Consider the following 17,282-nt stretch of genomic DNA (forward strand, 5'->3'; position numbering starts at 1 on the left):
TCTCCTGTACAATTAGGCTGTACAATCATTCCAGCCCTTTAGCAACCAAATGCTGATCAAGCATCCTGAAATTAAATACTGAAAATAAACAAATTCTCACAGAGACAGGGCTCAGGCAACTGCTCCAAGAATAAATACCTGAGTTGAGGATTATTGGAATTCTAATTATAACAAAGATAATTGATTGCTAGAATTTTTATTCTGAAGAAGCTTTCTAGTGTAGGCTGTTGATGAGAATAGTACCATTATCTTAAGTAGGAAAGATATTTACCAGTTATATGTTCAATTCCATCACTGAGTGTGACTGGAATTAATATTTCAATACAGGGAATTTTTAAAAAAATAATCAGATATCGCTATGAAAATAAAACGAAAAACACCTTCTCATTCCTGATAGTTACAGGGATACAATCATACCGTTTTCTTAGCAATATTCCTGGTCATATTAATGTGTGATGCATAAATACATGCTCTTAAGCTACACATAATGAAGTCACTAGGATCAAACAGCTGAGCATAAAGTATGCTCCTTAGCTCAAGGGCTTCCAAACTGAGCAGCATATGTCTTATTTTTTAAAAAATATCAACAGAAATAAAAATTAATAAAATATATGGGTGCTACTGGGGTGTTTTTTCTCTTGACCAGTGGGCAATGTAGGGCTGGAGAGGTGGATTATGTACTCTGAATAAGTATAAGCAAAACATTCCACATTCCAATAAAACATTATTTATACTCCAGTAAGATCTAAGCTGAGAGCCAGTTTGGTGTAGTGGTTAAGGCATCAGGCTAGAGACTGTAAATTCTAGTCCCGCATTAGACACAAAGCCAGTTAGATGACCTTGGGCCAATCACTCTCTCTCAACCCTAGGAAGAAGACTGTGGCAAACCACTTCTGAAAAACTTGCCAAAAAAATTGCAGGGATTTGTCTTGGCAGTCACCAGACTGACACACACACACACACACACACACACGCAAAAGGGGGGTTTAAATTGGTTTTGTCTATTCAAGATGAGAATCATGGCATTATGATCATGAGTGTGTGAAACAATCATCAATCAAGACAAATTCCATTATAAGGATTATTAGGAAAAATATTGCAATTAAACAGTGCAATAATGAGAAGATACACTGCAGCAGACCTCCTATATTCTGTGATTCAACCACATTTGTACATGGATCAAAGAGTTCCAGATTCTTTTCTTATGAAGAAAGGCTAGAATATGCAGCAGATTAGAGTTCAATCCTAATCATGAGGTATGGATAGCGAAAAAGAGTTTAGATGGTGCAAAGGAAGCTTTTATTCTTAGTATGGTTGATGGGAGGTGGGTTACAGTTGCCACAAGCTGTTATTGGCACACCTCCACTAAATCCAAGTCTTCTCTGTTAAATCCAAACAGGCCTGATTCAAGTCCATCAGTTGCCACTATAACAATTACTTTTTCTCAACTATAAAGGCAAGGGGGAATTGGAAATATTTTGAATTGCCAGGTTGAATATAGTATTAAAATACTGACTACCCTTCTGCCCTAGCCTGAATGAGTTGGCAGAGCTGGGTTGTGGCAGTAGATTCCACAATAGATTTATGATTTATATGTGATCTAGGGATATTTTTTTTTTATCTCTCTCTCTCTTCAAATGGAAGGACAGCTAAAATTAAAAAGCAGTATATTTGATACAAGGAAAGGAGTCTTTCTTCACAGAGTACATAATTATTTTAGAAAATTCATTGTGACAATTAAGTGTAGCAATGGCTAGCTTAAGTGGCTTTATAAGAAGTCTAGATAAAATTCACAGCAGTAAGATGAACCTTGTCAATCCTTATTAGTCACAGTAGTTAAATGGAACCTCTTTATAACACAGAATGCCTCCTTCCTGATATGAAAGAGAAACATGTTGCGTACAGCAAAAGCTCTATTGCCATGATCATTTATAACATCTGTATAAGTATTTGTCAGTCTCTTGTGGCAAACAGACTGTGTCTGGATCAGACTTATTTAGGGCCTTTTTATATTCTAAAGATGTTATGCCATAATGAAATGCAAAATCTTTTTTAAGAAAAAATCACAAACACCTATATCTTGCACAATTTGTGATTACTGTATAAGGAGCAAATTTTACTGTGACATAAACCACATGATGTTGGGATACAAGTAACAAAGGCTGGAGTTTGTGTTGTCAGGCATATTTTGCCTTTTTTTTTTTTTTTTATCATTGTGGTTTGAACCAGATGCCTAGAGTTAATGATCTTAAGCATTAATTGCACAGGGAAAGCCAAAAGGTCTTTCAGAACCAATTACCAAGGACTACCATTTGCTGCCTAAAATCAGAAAGGATCAGAGCCATTGTATAAAAGTGTTGCATTCCACATCATTCATTCTTCTTCATATTTCTCCCAATTCCTGCTATAGATACCAATCACCAGAGACAGGGGTTCATGTGAGGCAATCATTAAAAGACATTATTGATAGGTCTTCATGAGTAATCTGCAAGCATTGATCCAACATTTATTCCATACTTACTTTATTTAATATAAAAGGTGTGTGACTATGAAAAGATAGTCCTAGATGTTAAATAGCAGTGATTGGCCATGCAGTGTTGAAATGCCAAAACAGAGACTATCATTAATAGAATTTGACATGACCAGGTTTGAGTTGTAACAGAAAAATAGCAATGACATTATTAATTCACACTTGCAATGTTTTGTGCTAGGATCAATTTTGGGTTTAATCAAGTTAAAAACTGCAAGCTTATATCTCATAACAGAAAGGTTATGGCTGTGCAGCACCTTGGACTGAAAGGAAAAATGATGGTTCAGAGCACCGGGACACTCATACATCACTTGCCTGCAGCTCTTTAAAGCAGTTGTGTCTTTTCCCAGCTGTCCTTTTCAGTTGCAGTATGATCCTAGAAAATGATGTGTGTAGTTAAGGAGATATACACAGATATACACATATTTTCACAGCCCTAATAAAGATCTGAATGGCAGCCGGTTAGTGTCAAATCCTTTTCACAGCCTTCTAAGCATCAGATGGAGAGCCAGTTTGGTGTAGTGGTTAAGGCACCAGGCTAGAAACCAGGAGACTATGAGTTCTAGTCCTGCCTTAAGCACACAGCCAGCTGAGTGAGTTGGGTCAGTCACTTTCTCTCAGCCCCAGGAAAAGGCAATGGCAAATCACTTCTGAGAATCTTGCCAGTAGAACTGCAGGGACTTGTCTAGGAATCAAGATTGACTTAAAGGCACACATATGCAAAAATACATCAGACTACATTTGAAGTGAACCACATCGTTTCTCCTTTGGATGCCCCATGAAAAATGAAGTTCCCATTCTAGCACTGTGGACTGTGGGAGAAAAACTTCTATAGTATTAAATTGGGGTTTTTTTCCAATGCTCTGGAGACAAGCCAGATCAAGGCTACAGTGTAGGGCAAAAAATTAAAGCTTCTTTGTCCCCCATTCTTACTAATACCAGTCTGGATCAGGTTCCCATGCGGGTAATTTCATTCAGGGTGAAATGCTTGCATTCAGGGTGAACTATATAATTAATATGTGTTGTTTAGCCCTAAGCTAGTAGCCATTACCACACCACTTTTTATTAATTAATATGAGGCATTTGGAGGTATTTCCTGTGATAGTCCCAGTTAATTTGCTTCTTGGAAGGGGCATCCTTGTTTACTGATATCATCAAAAACTTAAGAAGATAGGACAAATGGGTCCTCTATTTCAATACTCAATATTCTGCTTCTCTACATTTGTTATTAGTAGTTAATTCCACCTTTCGGTTGGACAAAAGGCTGGTTTATTCTATGAGTCACATTCTTACTCTGTTCAAGTAAATCTGAAGCAAAGGATTAACCAAAGCCTGACAGGGTTGCTATCAAAAACCCAGCCAGTGTTATCAGCCTAAGTGAGTCATGTACACATATATAAAATCCTAATGTGCTTTTAAATAGGAAGCTATAAATGGAAATGAATGGGAAATGAGGCTAAGAATATACTATTTGGAAAAGGACATAGGCAAGATTTGAAAAGATAATTACAGACAGGCATAACAAAAAGGACTATTCAACTTGGAAAGAGTTGAATAATTGTGCACTAATTAAAAATAATTCTTCATTCTTTCTCAGAAGAAAAAGAATAGAAACCTGATTTCAGATTAAAAATTAATCCTGATGGCTGAAACATTTTTTTTACCTGTTAAATTAAATAATTTACTTTTGCGAAAAGGATATACATACTAACTAGTAATCTAAGGTTCATATCCGCTTAGGAATCAGTAAATAAGGCTATACTGTTTTACCTATATGTGCCATCTGGGCTGGTACAAAATTGCTTGGGTCAAAACTAGGTCAGAACTAAGAATTACGTTCATGTATGATAGGTGCTAAAAACACCTATCTCCTAATCTCCTAATCCAGACTCATCTAATAATCCAAAATGTGTGAGGTAAACTATTATGTTGATAGTTTCCACCCCTGTTCACCTCTTCATAAACTGCAGATGTCAGACTTTAACATACTCCTTAAGAAATCTCCCTTACCTCCTACATCTTCATAGAAGGTTTCATAGAAATATAGAACAGAGGTTATCTATCCATCTCTTTGCTCGATGAGTTCTGTGATAGAGAATGTGCTATAACATCCTAATGGATTAGAATGATGTTATGTTATGTTATGTTATGTTATGTTATGTTATGTTATGTTATGTTATGTTATGTTATGTTATGTTATGCTATGCTATGTTATTATTACCAAGTTTATATGGCACTCCAACACCAATTTAAATTGAGTAGCTTATGACCTAAGTCAGTGCTGAACTGCCCTTGCCATTAGATGGGTTTCTCTGTGTTTCCAGTCATTGGTTGTACCTTCCATAACAGCAGATTCTAACTTTGTGAAAGCGGCTTCCTTTTATAAATACAGAATATCTGAGAAACTTAAAAAAGAGCATCACCCAAGGAGGAAGACGTTAAGGAATGCTTTGACCATTCAGGCTTTATGAAAACAAATCAATTATAAACCCAATATTGATCTAGCCCTTGAACATTTGAAAATGAAATTATTTTTAAAAAGTATTAAAAATTAAAAATTCCTAGATCTCTGAGATGTTAAAAAAAAAAAATCTCCAAAGAAGGTAGAGGCAGAATACTTCTTTACTGCTGCCAAGAAAGCAACATGGAAGTGTTCAAGTAGTCTTCAGGAGTTGGGCAAAGGAGTTTACCAGAAAGTAAAATCTATGTGTCCTGGATATGTGGTTAGAAGGAGCAGCTCTCTCCCTGACAATAATATTTTGACCACCAGCCTAAGAAACAGTAAAGGCTTCAGATGTACAGTATATTTATTTGTACCAATAGAAGAGAATATGTGTAGCTCAGGGTTGAACTGTGGAGTCCTTGGGGTCCTCTGAGCTTGGTGGTTTTCTTCCAGACATTTCGTTACCTGACAATGTAACGAAATGGTCATTTGTGTTGTAAGACTGCTATCGTGCAGCCAGTTGTCCATGATGCAGATAGTTTCCTGCTGGTTTCTTTCAGCATAGAAATACTCATTATAAGTCATTCTTTTTATCGAGGGATTTATGTCAGATAAAATAAACATGAAAGGCTTCATGTTAAACAGAAGATTCCTAGGCAGCAAGTGACAATTTAACCCAACCATTTTGGCCTCTTTTCTACCTATTTCTCATCCTTTGTTGCCTTTAAGGGAGATCCATTTTGAGTAAATATATGGAAATAAAAGAACTCATGACCCCGCTCACCTGCCCTATGTCACAAATTTGTGAAACAATGATAATGCAAATGTTATGAATGGATAAAGGTATCAATAAGGCTTAAGACTGCCATCTTGCCTGCCTAGGTCTAAATCAGAGTGAACTCAGTGAATTTACTCATGAGAAGAAGTGGGTGGGTGAGTGAATAGATGTATAGAAGCAGCAGTGTATGATACCTTTTTTCCTCAGATGGTAAGTAAGTAAATGCATGCTTGTACTGTATATTGGACAAAGATTTTAATTTATGACCAGTCTAGTATCAGAGTAACAGAGTAGTTACTAAATAAGTACATTTAAGAGACATGCTTCCAATACTGCAGCAGCAGACTGTTGCACAGAAATAAGGAAAAAAGATTTCATCCAGAGATTGAGCAACAGTCTTTCTGAAGACCTTTGTCTGCATAGCCATGAGTATGTTGATTCGTATACTGCAGTAAGCTTTATTTAAAATTGAGGCTGAACATCCTGGTGTCCCCCAGATATTTTGGGCTTCAGTTCGCATCAGCAAGCAGGGTTTGTGAAATAGTCTGGATGGCACCAGATTGCCTACCCTTGATCTTAATCCACTCCTATTCAAATTCAAAATCAACTGTCTTCATTTGTGACAGTTCGCTTAGTTGAACTGGGAAGCAGGTGTGCCTAACTTAACTATTATTGCACATTTAATAAACTAAACAGTCTTTAAGCAATTCACAATGCTCTCTCTCTCTCTCTCTCTCTCTCTCTCTCCCCCTGTGTGTGTGTGTGTGTGTGTGTGTGTAATGGGGAGAGAAGAGAAACCACAGTCCAGTTAATGACTATAAATTTTAACTCCTCATCAATGTGATAAGAAATTTGATATTGATTAAACAGTCTTGTGATTCAGAAAATGCAAGGACTACGTCATTTAGTGTATTGTTTCCTTTTCTTTCAGGTTACTCAATACTTCAAGCTATTATGGAAACAGCAGGAGAAAAAAGCTGGCAAGTTAGTGCCATATGTGTGGAGAATTTTAACGATGCAAGTTACAGGCAGCTTTTAGAAGACTTGGACCGGAGACAAGAAAAGAAATTCGTAATAGACTGCGAAATAGAGAGGCTTCAGAATCTCTTAGAACAGGTAATACTCGTCTTTGATGCCACCATAAACACATTAGCATTGCCTCAAAAGTGGACTCTCTTCTTGGCCTTTTATTCTTTCTTGTCAGTCAAGAGGATATTTTCCTCATCTTCACTTTTATACATAATCTGCTAATTAGTATCAACCATTGCCTCCATTTGAGTATCAACGTGAAATTCCTATCAAGCAGCATTTGGATTTACCCAGGAAAATTAATAGAGGCAGCATATTCTAGGGCGTAATCAAATATAATGGTGGAAGACCTATTGGCTTAAATTGAGGTGAATATTGGTCACATATAAAGCAGGGACACAATTCTTCAAGGAAAGGAGACTTTAGAGAGAAGAGCTGGACTCCCCCTCCCCTCAAAAACTCTTGATAAATTTCTCTTTCACACACCCACACATTTAACATTTATTAAATGTAGGCTTCTAGATATACGTACACATATCTTAGACTGTCAATAAATTTGAAATGATCTGGTTAAAGGAATGAATCTGCTATTGCCACATCAAGTTTGCTTTTCTTTGAAGGGTAAAATAATAATATGCCAATATTTGCTTCCAATGAAGATAAGTCAGTATCTCTAGTAAATTATATTGCAATAGTAATTTATTTACAGAATAGATTGCCATATCAATAAAGTTTGCAAAATAGTAGTGGGCAGATATACTAATGAAGTCATCTTGCAATATGCAATACAAAATTATTGGATTGTTAAATCAGTCCATATATCCACAGAACTTTTGACCAGTATCTTGTCTATATCAATTTAACTATATCAATTACAGAGCAGACTTGGAATTCTTCTGTAACACAATAAGCAGTTTGTGGTCTTCACTCTTGATAGTCTCACTCCACTCATCCTAATTTTGATAAATTGATTGATTGAACAGCCACATATACCCAATAGTCAGTTGCCTGTCTGTCTAAAACACAATCACGTTTTATGCACCACAGTTAAGTATGCACAAGCAATCTTACTGTTCTCCATTTTTTTGCATGCTAAATTGGCTATTACCTAACTAAACTGCTACTATAATAGAATTCAGTAGTGATCATAGCTCTTTTTTTGCATATGTGTGCATGTATTTTTCCCCCCATAAGCTGTTATCTTCATTAGAGAGCCAGTTTGGTGTAGTGGTTAAGTCATCAGGCTAGAAACCAGGAGAAGGTGAGTTCCAGGGCTACCTTGGACACAAAGCCAACTGGGTGACCTGGGGGCAATCACTCTCTCTCAGCCCTAGGAAGGAGGCAAGGGCAAGCCACTTCTGAAATCTTGCCAAGAAAACTACAGGGACTTGTCTTGGCAGTCAGCAGGAGTCAACACTGACTCGAAGGCACCAATCTATATATCTGTATCTATATATCTATATCATCTATTTCTATCTCTGTCTCTCTGTATCATCTATCTAGCTATATCTTCATTATTTCTTTGCAACATTTTTTCCCTAAATATTTTTCATTAATCAATAGCCAATGAATCTTCACCTTCTATATGCTAATGGCAACATACCACAATCTCTATGGTTTGTTTGTTTGTTGTGAAAAACAAACACTGAGAAAGGCATGTGAACACTATAGTTCATTCATTCATTCATTCATTCATTCATTCATTCATTCAAATTACTTTTATCCATCTCTTCCTCTAAAAAACTCTCAGAGCAGATAACAAAAGATAATGCAACTATTCTTGCCTTTAGGTTTATAATTTAGAAGATACAACAGGGATTGAGAAGTGAGGAGGAAAACAGTGATTCTAACCTTATCTGTACCTCTGAAACAGGTCTGGCTGAGGGTCAGTGTAGTCCCATATTGTATTTTCAGTCTGATGTTTCAAGGAAGCATGTAAACTTGACTTAAAGGTTATAGTCCTTCCTTAGCATATAGTATGCAAAAAAATGATACATCTGAAAATGGAGCTTCCATTGCCCACTGACAGATATGGCAGACTCTCTTTCTAAGTCATCTAAACTACTGATTTTCAGTGTGGCAGTGAGTCCACAAGTTAATATGCACTGTGTAAAGAAAGTTACCCTTTGTCCCAAATATATTGCAGATCCTTGGATGATCCCAGGTTCAAGTCTAGAAAAAGAGGACAAACAATTTCAAACCATATCTTTATTATATGCTCATTTTATGTAGAATTTGCGCTGGCATGACAGTCTTTTTGCAATAGGACAACTAGAACCATGCACGATATTCTAGGGCTTGAGACTTGGGCTTTGAAGGTGAAAAAGTTGCTTTGGGGCACATGGGGGCTATTATGTAGAATATGCCAGCAACTCCTTAAAGCAGCTGCATCTCTGACCAGAATGGCTTAGTTTAAGGAGTTGTCAATGCTTTGAAACACCATTTCCCCTTAAATCTGAAGGACTCTACAGTCTGATGATATCCTACATGCAGCATCATAAATTTCTATGAAAGCATTATGACTGGCAAGTTTAATTTCAGTCCCTTCCTGGTAATTCCTAACATTGCCTTTTTCATTGGGTTGACATTTTCAGTAAGCATTCATCTATGTCCTTCCCTAAATCCATTTCCTTAGCAATCACAGCTAATTCAGACTCAGACAACACATATATTTTCTTAGAATTCACTTGGCCTCAGTTTGCATCATTTATTCACATTTATTCTCGTTTGCCATTTTGTGACAAATCCCCAATTACTGCTTTTAATAAGTTACTGTGTTTTATAAGTATAGCAAATTTAATAAAACAGTTTCAAGCTACTCACTGAACCAAGGTGATATTTCTAACTAGTTTTTAAAATATGACAAACTGAGATAAATATAACTCTTATTACCTACTTAAATAAATGGATGATGGTGCCCTTTAGTTCTGCTTCTCCATTTATTTCCTTGATTGATCAGTACTTTTACACAGGAGTAAGTACCATCAAACTCAGCAGGGCTAATTATGCTAACACAGGATTGCAGCATTATTCCCTTTCTCAGGTGGGGGAGAAGGGAAGGAACATTTAGCCTGGGGTATCTTCTTAACCTATCAGCTTGATTTCATATGAAACATTTGGGGGATTTACAATACCTTTTTATTCCTGTAAGTAAATTAAGAAGGCCAGTAAGACATTTTTATTGCATTTTTATTGAATATAATTGGAATAGCTTTGTAGTCATCACTTTCTTTTCAAGACAGCTCTTATACATATCAAGAGACAGAATGCAGGATTAAGCCACCACCAGAATGGGCAGTCCTATCCTTGTCTTCTAGAGCCAGAGGAAAAAAAAATATCTGAAATATATTTGGATGCTGGTGAGTCAGGTAGCTTAATTGTCCATTCTTCCTCTCTGGCTTACAGAAGGCAATCTCTGAAGCTGAGCATAGCAGGATGATTCCTTCCCTAAGCCCAGTTGCTCTGTAATTCCTCTAAATCACAGAAATTATTTTCATCATCATTTGCAAGAGGGGGATGAAGCACTTGCAGGGCCAAGCAAAATGTAGACCTCTGCAAGTGCACATTAGTTATCCTAAGCTTCTGAGTAGAAGTAGTCTACACTTAATGACTGCCGTTCAAAGTTACAACAGCACTGAAAAAGTAACTTTATGACCGGTCCTTGCACTTACAACCGTTGCAGCGTCCTGCAGTCACATGACAGCCATTTGTGCACTTCACAGCTGACTTCCGACAAGCAGAGTCAATGGAGAAGTCAGCAGTAAAATTGCAAGTTGCAGTCACATGATGTCTCGCTTAACGATTGTGGATCATTCACTTAACAATGGAAGTGAGGTTGTGAGTCCATTGCAGTCATATGATGTCTCACTTAACAACCATGTTGCTTAGCGACAGAGTTGCTGGTCCCAACTGTGGTTCTTAAGTGAGGACTACCTGTAGTTACATACAGTATATGCCTGTACATTACTTTAAACATACCTGTGAATTGCTTGCTTGTTAGAATGAGTCAGAAAGAGGGTGTACAAAATCTTTTAAATTTGAGTTGTCAGTCTCAAAACCTTCTGTTTCTTGATTATTCCATCTGTTCTGGAAGTGTTGCACATTTGAGTTTGAAATGAAGGCATGTCTAGAGTAGTCAAAACCATCTGATTTGAATTAGAAATCATTGTTTTAAACACAAAAATAAATTATTTTGAGCTTGAAATGTTTTGAATGTAAGATACTTTGTGCAACCTTAGTCAGAAATCCCTAATCTCCTAGTCATAAATGATAAGGTCCAGAAATCCTGATTGAAAGGTAGTATCTAAATTACTTTTAAGCAAACAAACAGATCAGGCTCCAAGTGCAGACTTCATCTCACTCAGCATCCATACATGTCCATCACACAATTCCCTTTCATGGTCAGCAATGTTATGCAAAATATAGAAAGGGAATAAGACATAATAATCGAAAGGAAGTAAGCCATGAGATAAGGAAATATATAAGGAAATACAGCTACATTTAGTTTATACCAAACCATTCACTATGTTGTACCATCCTTGCAAGCCATCCTTGCCTCCATAAACCCCTTCATACATTGCCATTTGATATGTAAACTGGACTTGTCTGAATGTTTTGCGTCCATTGCTACTATTCTTACCATATTCAGCAACTCCATATTCACACAAATCATCCTGTAATTCAGTCCTATCCACTTCATCATACACTTTCTCCAAATCAACAGACACACAATTATCTTCCTTTCTCACATTCGTACATTTCTCACTGACCTGCTGAACAGCAACATCTCACCTGTTCAGCCCCACCTGGCACAAAGCCACTCTGCTCTTCTCAAATTTTGGTCACTGACCCTTCTTATGCCCTTTCCCTCAAAATACTGCCAAACACATTTAACAGATTAATTCCTCACTCTTGCTACTTTTCTCTTTGTTTGGGAATTAATGGCAGTTATCAGCCACAGATGCAGTCCTCACACACATGTTAAATAAGTCACTCGGTCACTTCCTAAGTGAACCATATTCATCATATTTTTAACATTTCTCCAGTTGCATCATCTGGACTTGCAGCCTTACCATTTTTCAATATTCTCACAGCATTTGTGAATCCTTTTTCATCCATTCTTTTTCGACACCAACACTGATAGTATTCATTTCAGTTCCATTCTTTGATATACCGTGGTCATTCCCATGGAGATCCCTAAAATTCTCCATCCAGCATGTCCTTTCTTCAGGTTCATCATAAATCATTTTGTCAGTTTTATTTTTAATCCCAATCACTCTTCTGCTTTTGTCCTTTTCACCCATTTCCAAAACAGATTTTTCCCATCAAAATTGCTCTGCATTTTCTCTTTCTCTTTTAGTATGAATCGTTATTTGCTCTGACTACAATCTTTTTCTATCTACACATTACAGAGAATTTTTCTGTCTTCCTCATTGTTTGCAGAAATTATTCTCTTATGTGCATGTCTTCTTATCAGACCAAACCATTTCCAGACCACTGAGGTTCAGAGAGGACTCACTATGATATGGAACGGAAACAGAACATTCCCAAGTTCTTTGGAACAATTGCTGGATTTTGCCCATCCCCTATTTCTGGCATGCATTTTAGTCCTCTCATTCATAACTGAATATACACCTTACCTGCACCAGCATCATTTCACAAGGTCAGGCTAATTTCATTCAGTTCTATTCCTCTTTCTCTTAGTTTCACCATGTATTTATTTTTATTTTTCTCATTTCTTTTGTTCATGTTCTTTACCATTTATACATCTTACCCATCAGCAGAGTAGGTTTTAATGTACAACACACATAAAAAATGGATAGAACATCCATCATACCATCATGACTGCCATCTTGACTTCTTTATACCCCATGGACACCTCACCAAGTTGCTATCTTCCATATGCCATGATGCCACCAGATGTGTGACATTATGGTCAATCAAGACTTTCGCATAACATGTTTTAGTAAGATGGAGAAGGTATAGACTGGTTACCAACCTCAGCCCTTCCTTCTACCACATGCAACATTCCCTATAAGGCAAGCGTGGGCATATTTTGGTCAATATAAAACAGGTGCAAGGGAAATCCAATTTTAAATCATGCCACTAATCTCTAATTGAGAATTGACTTTTCAAGTCAACAGTGTTGCCTACGTCCCACCAATCATGAGGTACATGCAGCGTGCTAGTATTCATGCTTCATTTAGAAATCCTTAAATTAATTCCCAAGGTCATAAATAACATGTATCCCATACTCATTGATTGGCAAAGTCTGTGTCGATTAAAAAGAATTGGATATGTGAATTTCATTTTTTGTTAAAGATCTGAAGGCAAACTTTATTGTACCAGTTGTGAATTGCAGCAAAGGAGTGCCACCTAGTGGTATTGCCAGATATTTTATTATACCGCTACTTTTTAAACAAGACGTCGTGTTCTTTATGTCATTAAAAATAGGCTGTGAGCTGGAGATTTCAACGAAAAGGGATGCTGGTTTTCTTTTTTCAAAAAAATTATGCTTTGAAGGCGATTATGCCTTAATTGCCTTCAAAGTTAGTGAAGGTGTGAATAAACTGGAAAACCATTATAGAGTATTTTTATGGAGAAGAAATTGTCTCTATAATGCAGACACAAATATTATGTCAGTGTGGAAAACAATTCTTTATTTTTTTTATTTTTTTTAATATTAGTATGTATTTGCCTTAATGTGTTGTGAGTCATAAATGTTATAACATGGATCTAGACAAATAAAAAAGAAATAGACACTCTCCAGATTTTGAGAGGGTAAGAAAATATTTTTTAAAAAGTATGCTCATAAAATTGTTCAGCCATTGATTTATATAGTGTTTGACTACTTAGTGAATGATGATCACACAGATTTTGTACAGGTAGTCCTTGCTTAACGACCATTCATTTAATGATGGTTTGAAGTTACGACGACCTTGGAAAAAAACTTTACAACCTATACTTGCACTTATGACCAAACCATCATACCACCCCCCATGGTCATGTGATCGTGATTTGCAACCTTTTTTTACAATGGTTGTTAAGCAAATCACTGTGGTTGTTAAGTGAATCACATGGTCTTTAAGTGAATTCTGGCAAAAAACATCCATTGGGGAAACTGGATTCACTTAACAACATGATTCACTTAACAACCATCATAAAAATGGAGGTAAAATCGGGTCTGATCATGTGGTGCCTCACTTAATGACCACCCTGCTTAATGACCAATTTTACGGTCCCTATTGTGATTGTTAAGCGAGGACTACCTGTAATAATAAAGCATGATTGTTTAGTTTAGCTATAGTTTATTGGTGAATTCAGACTTTTCCTAGCTAACTGCCAAACACAATTTGTTATGGCCTGAATACAGTGTTGCTTAAATTGTTGACTGAATTTCACAACATTATTTGAATTTGTTATATCACTGTGCCTTCACTGCCTATCTGGATATAGAGATGGAAATGTGGTCATGTAGAGAAAGGAATGGTTTTATTCTCAGTCATCCTGCAGGACAGGGGCAAAATTGGTGGGTTGAAATTACAGGAAGTAGATTCGGGTTAGATATCAGGATGAATTTCTTGGTAGTAAGAGCTGTCAAGAAATGAAATATGTTGCCTCTGAAATGGTATAGGCTGGATAGCCATCTGTCCAGAACCTGATCCTGGACTGAGGAGGGGGTTGGATTAGCTGACCCCGAAGATAGTTTCCAACTCTATGATTCTAAAGAAAGAATGGAGACTAGTGTTTCTCAACCCTAGCACCTGTAAGATGGGTTGAGAAGATGGGTCCCAGCCACCATGCTGGGAGCTGAAGTCTACCCATCTTACAGTTGTCAAGGTTGAGAACACTGATATAGACTACTAAGCCAATCCCAAACTTCTCTATTTGGTAACTGTTTCTTTTTCACTCCAGAAAAGTTCCTTTTTCTCAAGTCTATTACCAAAGTTATACATTAAAAGATCTTAGGAAATCTTAAAGATTTTACCCATCCCAAGAACTGCACCACTAATTTTGGTAAACTCTGCTTTTGCAACCCTCTGTCTACATCCATTTTATCTTTTAAGAGCTTTGCTGTTATAAATTGCTCTTATTAGCTCGCTTATTATTCATGCTTTAATACTGGGGAGAGGGGGAATGTGCCTTTGTTGAAAAATGCCTATAAGGACTAGAAAATTGGAAGGAAAAAAAATTTCATGTGGCAACTTGCTTGCAAAACTCAGTAGCATACTAACACTATCTTTAAAGCACATGCACAGTGCTCAGCTTTTGCATTTGGTAACTTTCCTGCAAAGCTTGCTAAACAAAGCAATAGTTTTTGCATTTGACAGCATGAAAGCTTATTAGCACAGCAACACTCAATAACGGACTGGAAAAGTTACATCCTTTTTTGGCAACAATTTTGTATTGAAACCGTTTCCTTATTTTGAGTTAATGTTAATGTTAATTAATGTTAAGTTAATGTTAAGTCCAGGACACAGGGAAATTTTCTGAGCTGAGAATATTTGAAATGGCCATTCTATATGTCAGGCACTTACTCAGCACTGGAGACCTACTACAGCTGTTGGGTACTCATGAATTTACAAGAGGGCCAATCACCATGATTTTAATGCAGAATCCTGAATGTGTTTTCTCCTCCCTTGGGATAGAGAGTAAGGAGTAACTGTTCTTGCTGTTAGAGCTTCACCCTGAGCGTGACAATAAATCTCTCTCTAGGAATGCAAACACACACTCCTGAGTTTAGCTGCAGAAGATCCAAGGACGAAGCTCACACAAATAAGTTGCTTTTACTGAAGGTGTGAAAAAAGCTCTTCCAACAATGAAGATCATCTACTGCAAAATCTCACCAGTGTAAATGTCAGCTCTGGGATTTAAACCCTATATCAGTTTCTCCAACCTTACTTGGCAACTGACATTTTACTGCTTGGGTCTTAGCCTTGATTTTGAGAGCATCTGCACAGTATTTTTCTAACAGCCTTGTGTGGTCTCAGACTCCTTAGTCCTGGCTTCGCCAGCTTCAGACTATACATTAGGCTTGAAACACTTTAAGCTCAGTTGCATATTGCTGCTATACACTTCAGGCAGCAATATTTCTAGAGCCAGTCCTAGTAGTTGAATGTCATCCTGTTGCTAAACAAAGCAACTGCACTGGCTTTTTCATTGCCCTGTAATACAGCATAGTAATAGGGTTCATTGATCCAGTGCTTTAGGACAGTCTGTTTTGTTCCAGTTTCCCCAAGCAATGGTTTTTGTATCTCCCTGGAAAAAAAAAAAAACACTTAAAAGGGCAGTTTCTTTGAAAAGATGCAATTGCATTCAGAAAAATTAGAACCTTCATGTCAGTGCAATTCATGCTTGCTTATTCAACCCAGGTGCTGATTTCAGCACACACAAAAAAGCCATTTCTCAATTTTTAGCAATTCTGTTACATGTTTAAGAAGATGCATTCTCAGCTACTCAACCCTGCCTGAAGTTATGCTCATCTGCTATTCAATTTCCCAATTTCCTGGCAGAAAATCACTTTTTTCAGATCCATTTCAAAAGCTCATTTGCTTGTAGGAATCAAACTGGATTTAATTGTCCTGTAAATCTGTTCTCCTAGAACGTGGCCTTCTGATTCTTCAGAATACTTATTTCTTTGTAAATCAATTCCATAAATAACTTGTTAACAGCTATAAATTAATTAACTCATACCCTTCTGCCTCCATTTATCTACACGCAGAATTATCAGCAATTACTCAGGTGACCTTTCACTTCATCTACATTTGCACAGGCATAATGGAAATATTATTCACTCATTTTGCATTGAAAAACGTAAGTAGAAATTAATGTTGAGATCTATGATGCACGAGCATTTGATCCCTTAATGTGGATTTGAATAACATCTTACTAAACTAAACTGATCCTATTAAAAAGCAGATTTTTAAAAAAACTGTTGTGCAAATTTGTATTTGTGTTATTTCCATAAGGCAAAGTTTTATAAAGAGCATCTCTCCCTCCCAAATTCACTTGCCAAAAAGTAGATTAGTGCAATGCTTTACTAATTACAAAGAAAACTGGGTGAATAAATAGGCGTTTCAGCCAGTCCTGCTGGCCGACTTAATACCAGTTCATAAAAGCAAATCCAACCCTTGCTGCCCACAAGGGTTTTATAAGGAGGCTCCTATAAAATGCATACCTAATTTGGAAATAAAACTTCTGAGCATGGCTGGGAGGAAGGTTTTGTGACCCAGGAGTTGACCATTTATTCGTCTATTTCCAGGGACCGTTTAAGCCATACTGATTGGAGGTATTTTCATCAGGAATGGTAAACCGGATGGATCTTTATTTGATACAATATGACAATTTTCAAAGTTAATATTCATTTTACTTACCTTCTCATTTTTTTTGTGCTGCAGTGGAGCGGGTGGGGGGTTAAGTAGGTAGGTAGGTAGATAAATGTGCATATGAAAGTTGTAACAATGTATGTCAGAAAAAGGATGCCCCAGCATTGGAGTGATAAA

At 36.9% G+C, this 17,282-nt stretch overlaps 1 protein-coding gene across 9 annotated transcripts in view; it reads left to right on the plus strand.

Annotated features, from left to right (window-relative positions):
* Positions 1 to 17,282, plus strand: part of GRIA4 (glutamate ionotropic receptor AMPA type subunit 4) — a 237,461-nt gene that overhangs the window by 126,333 nt on the left and 93,846 nt on the right. For all 9 annotated transcript variants that reach the window (XM_088140859.1, XM_088140858.1, XM_088140855.1 and 6 more), the window contains exon 4: positions 6,683 to 6,867. In XM_088140859.1, coding sequence (XP_087996985.1) covers positions 6,683 to 6,867 — 185 coding nt within the window. The remainder of the gene's footprint in view (positions 1 to 6,682; positions 6,868 to 17,282) is intronic.

This window comes from Python bivittatus, unplaced genomic scaffold (assembly GCF_059951505.1).
Source record: "Python bivittatus isolate LINGU-HERP-01145 unplaced genomic scaffold, Pbiv_v1 ctg000340_np1212, whole genome shotgun sequence".
NCBI lineage: Eukaryota > Metazoa > Chordata > Lepidosauria > Squamata > Pythonidae > Python > Python bivittatus.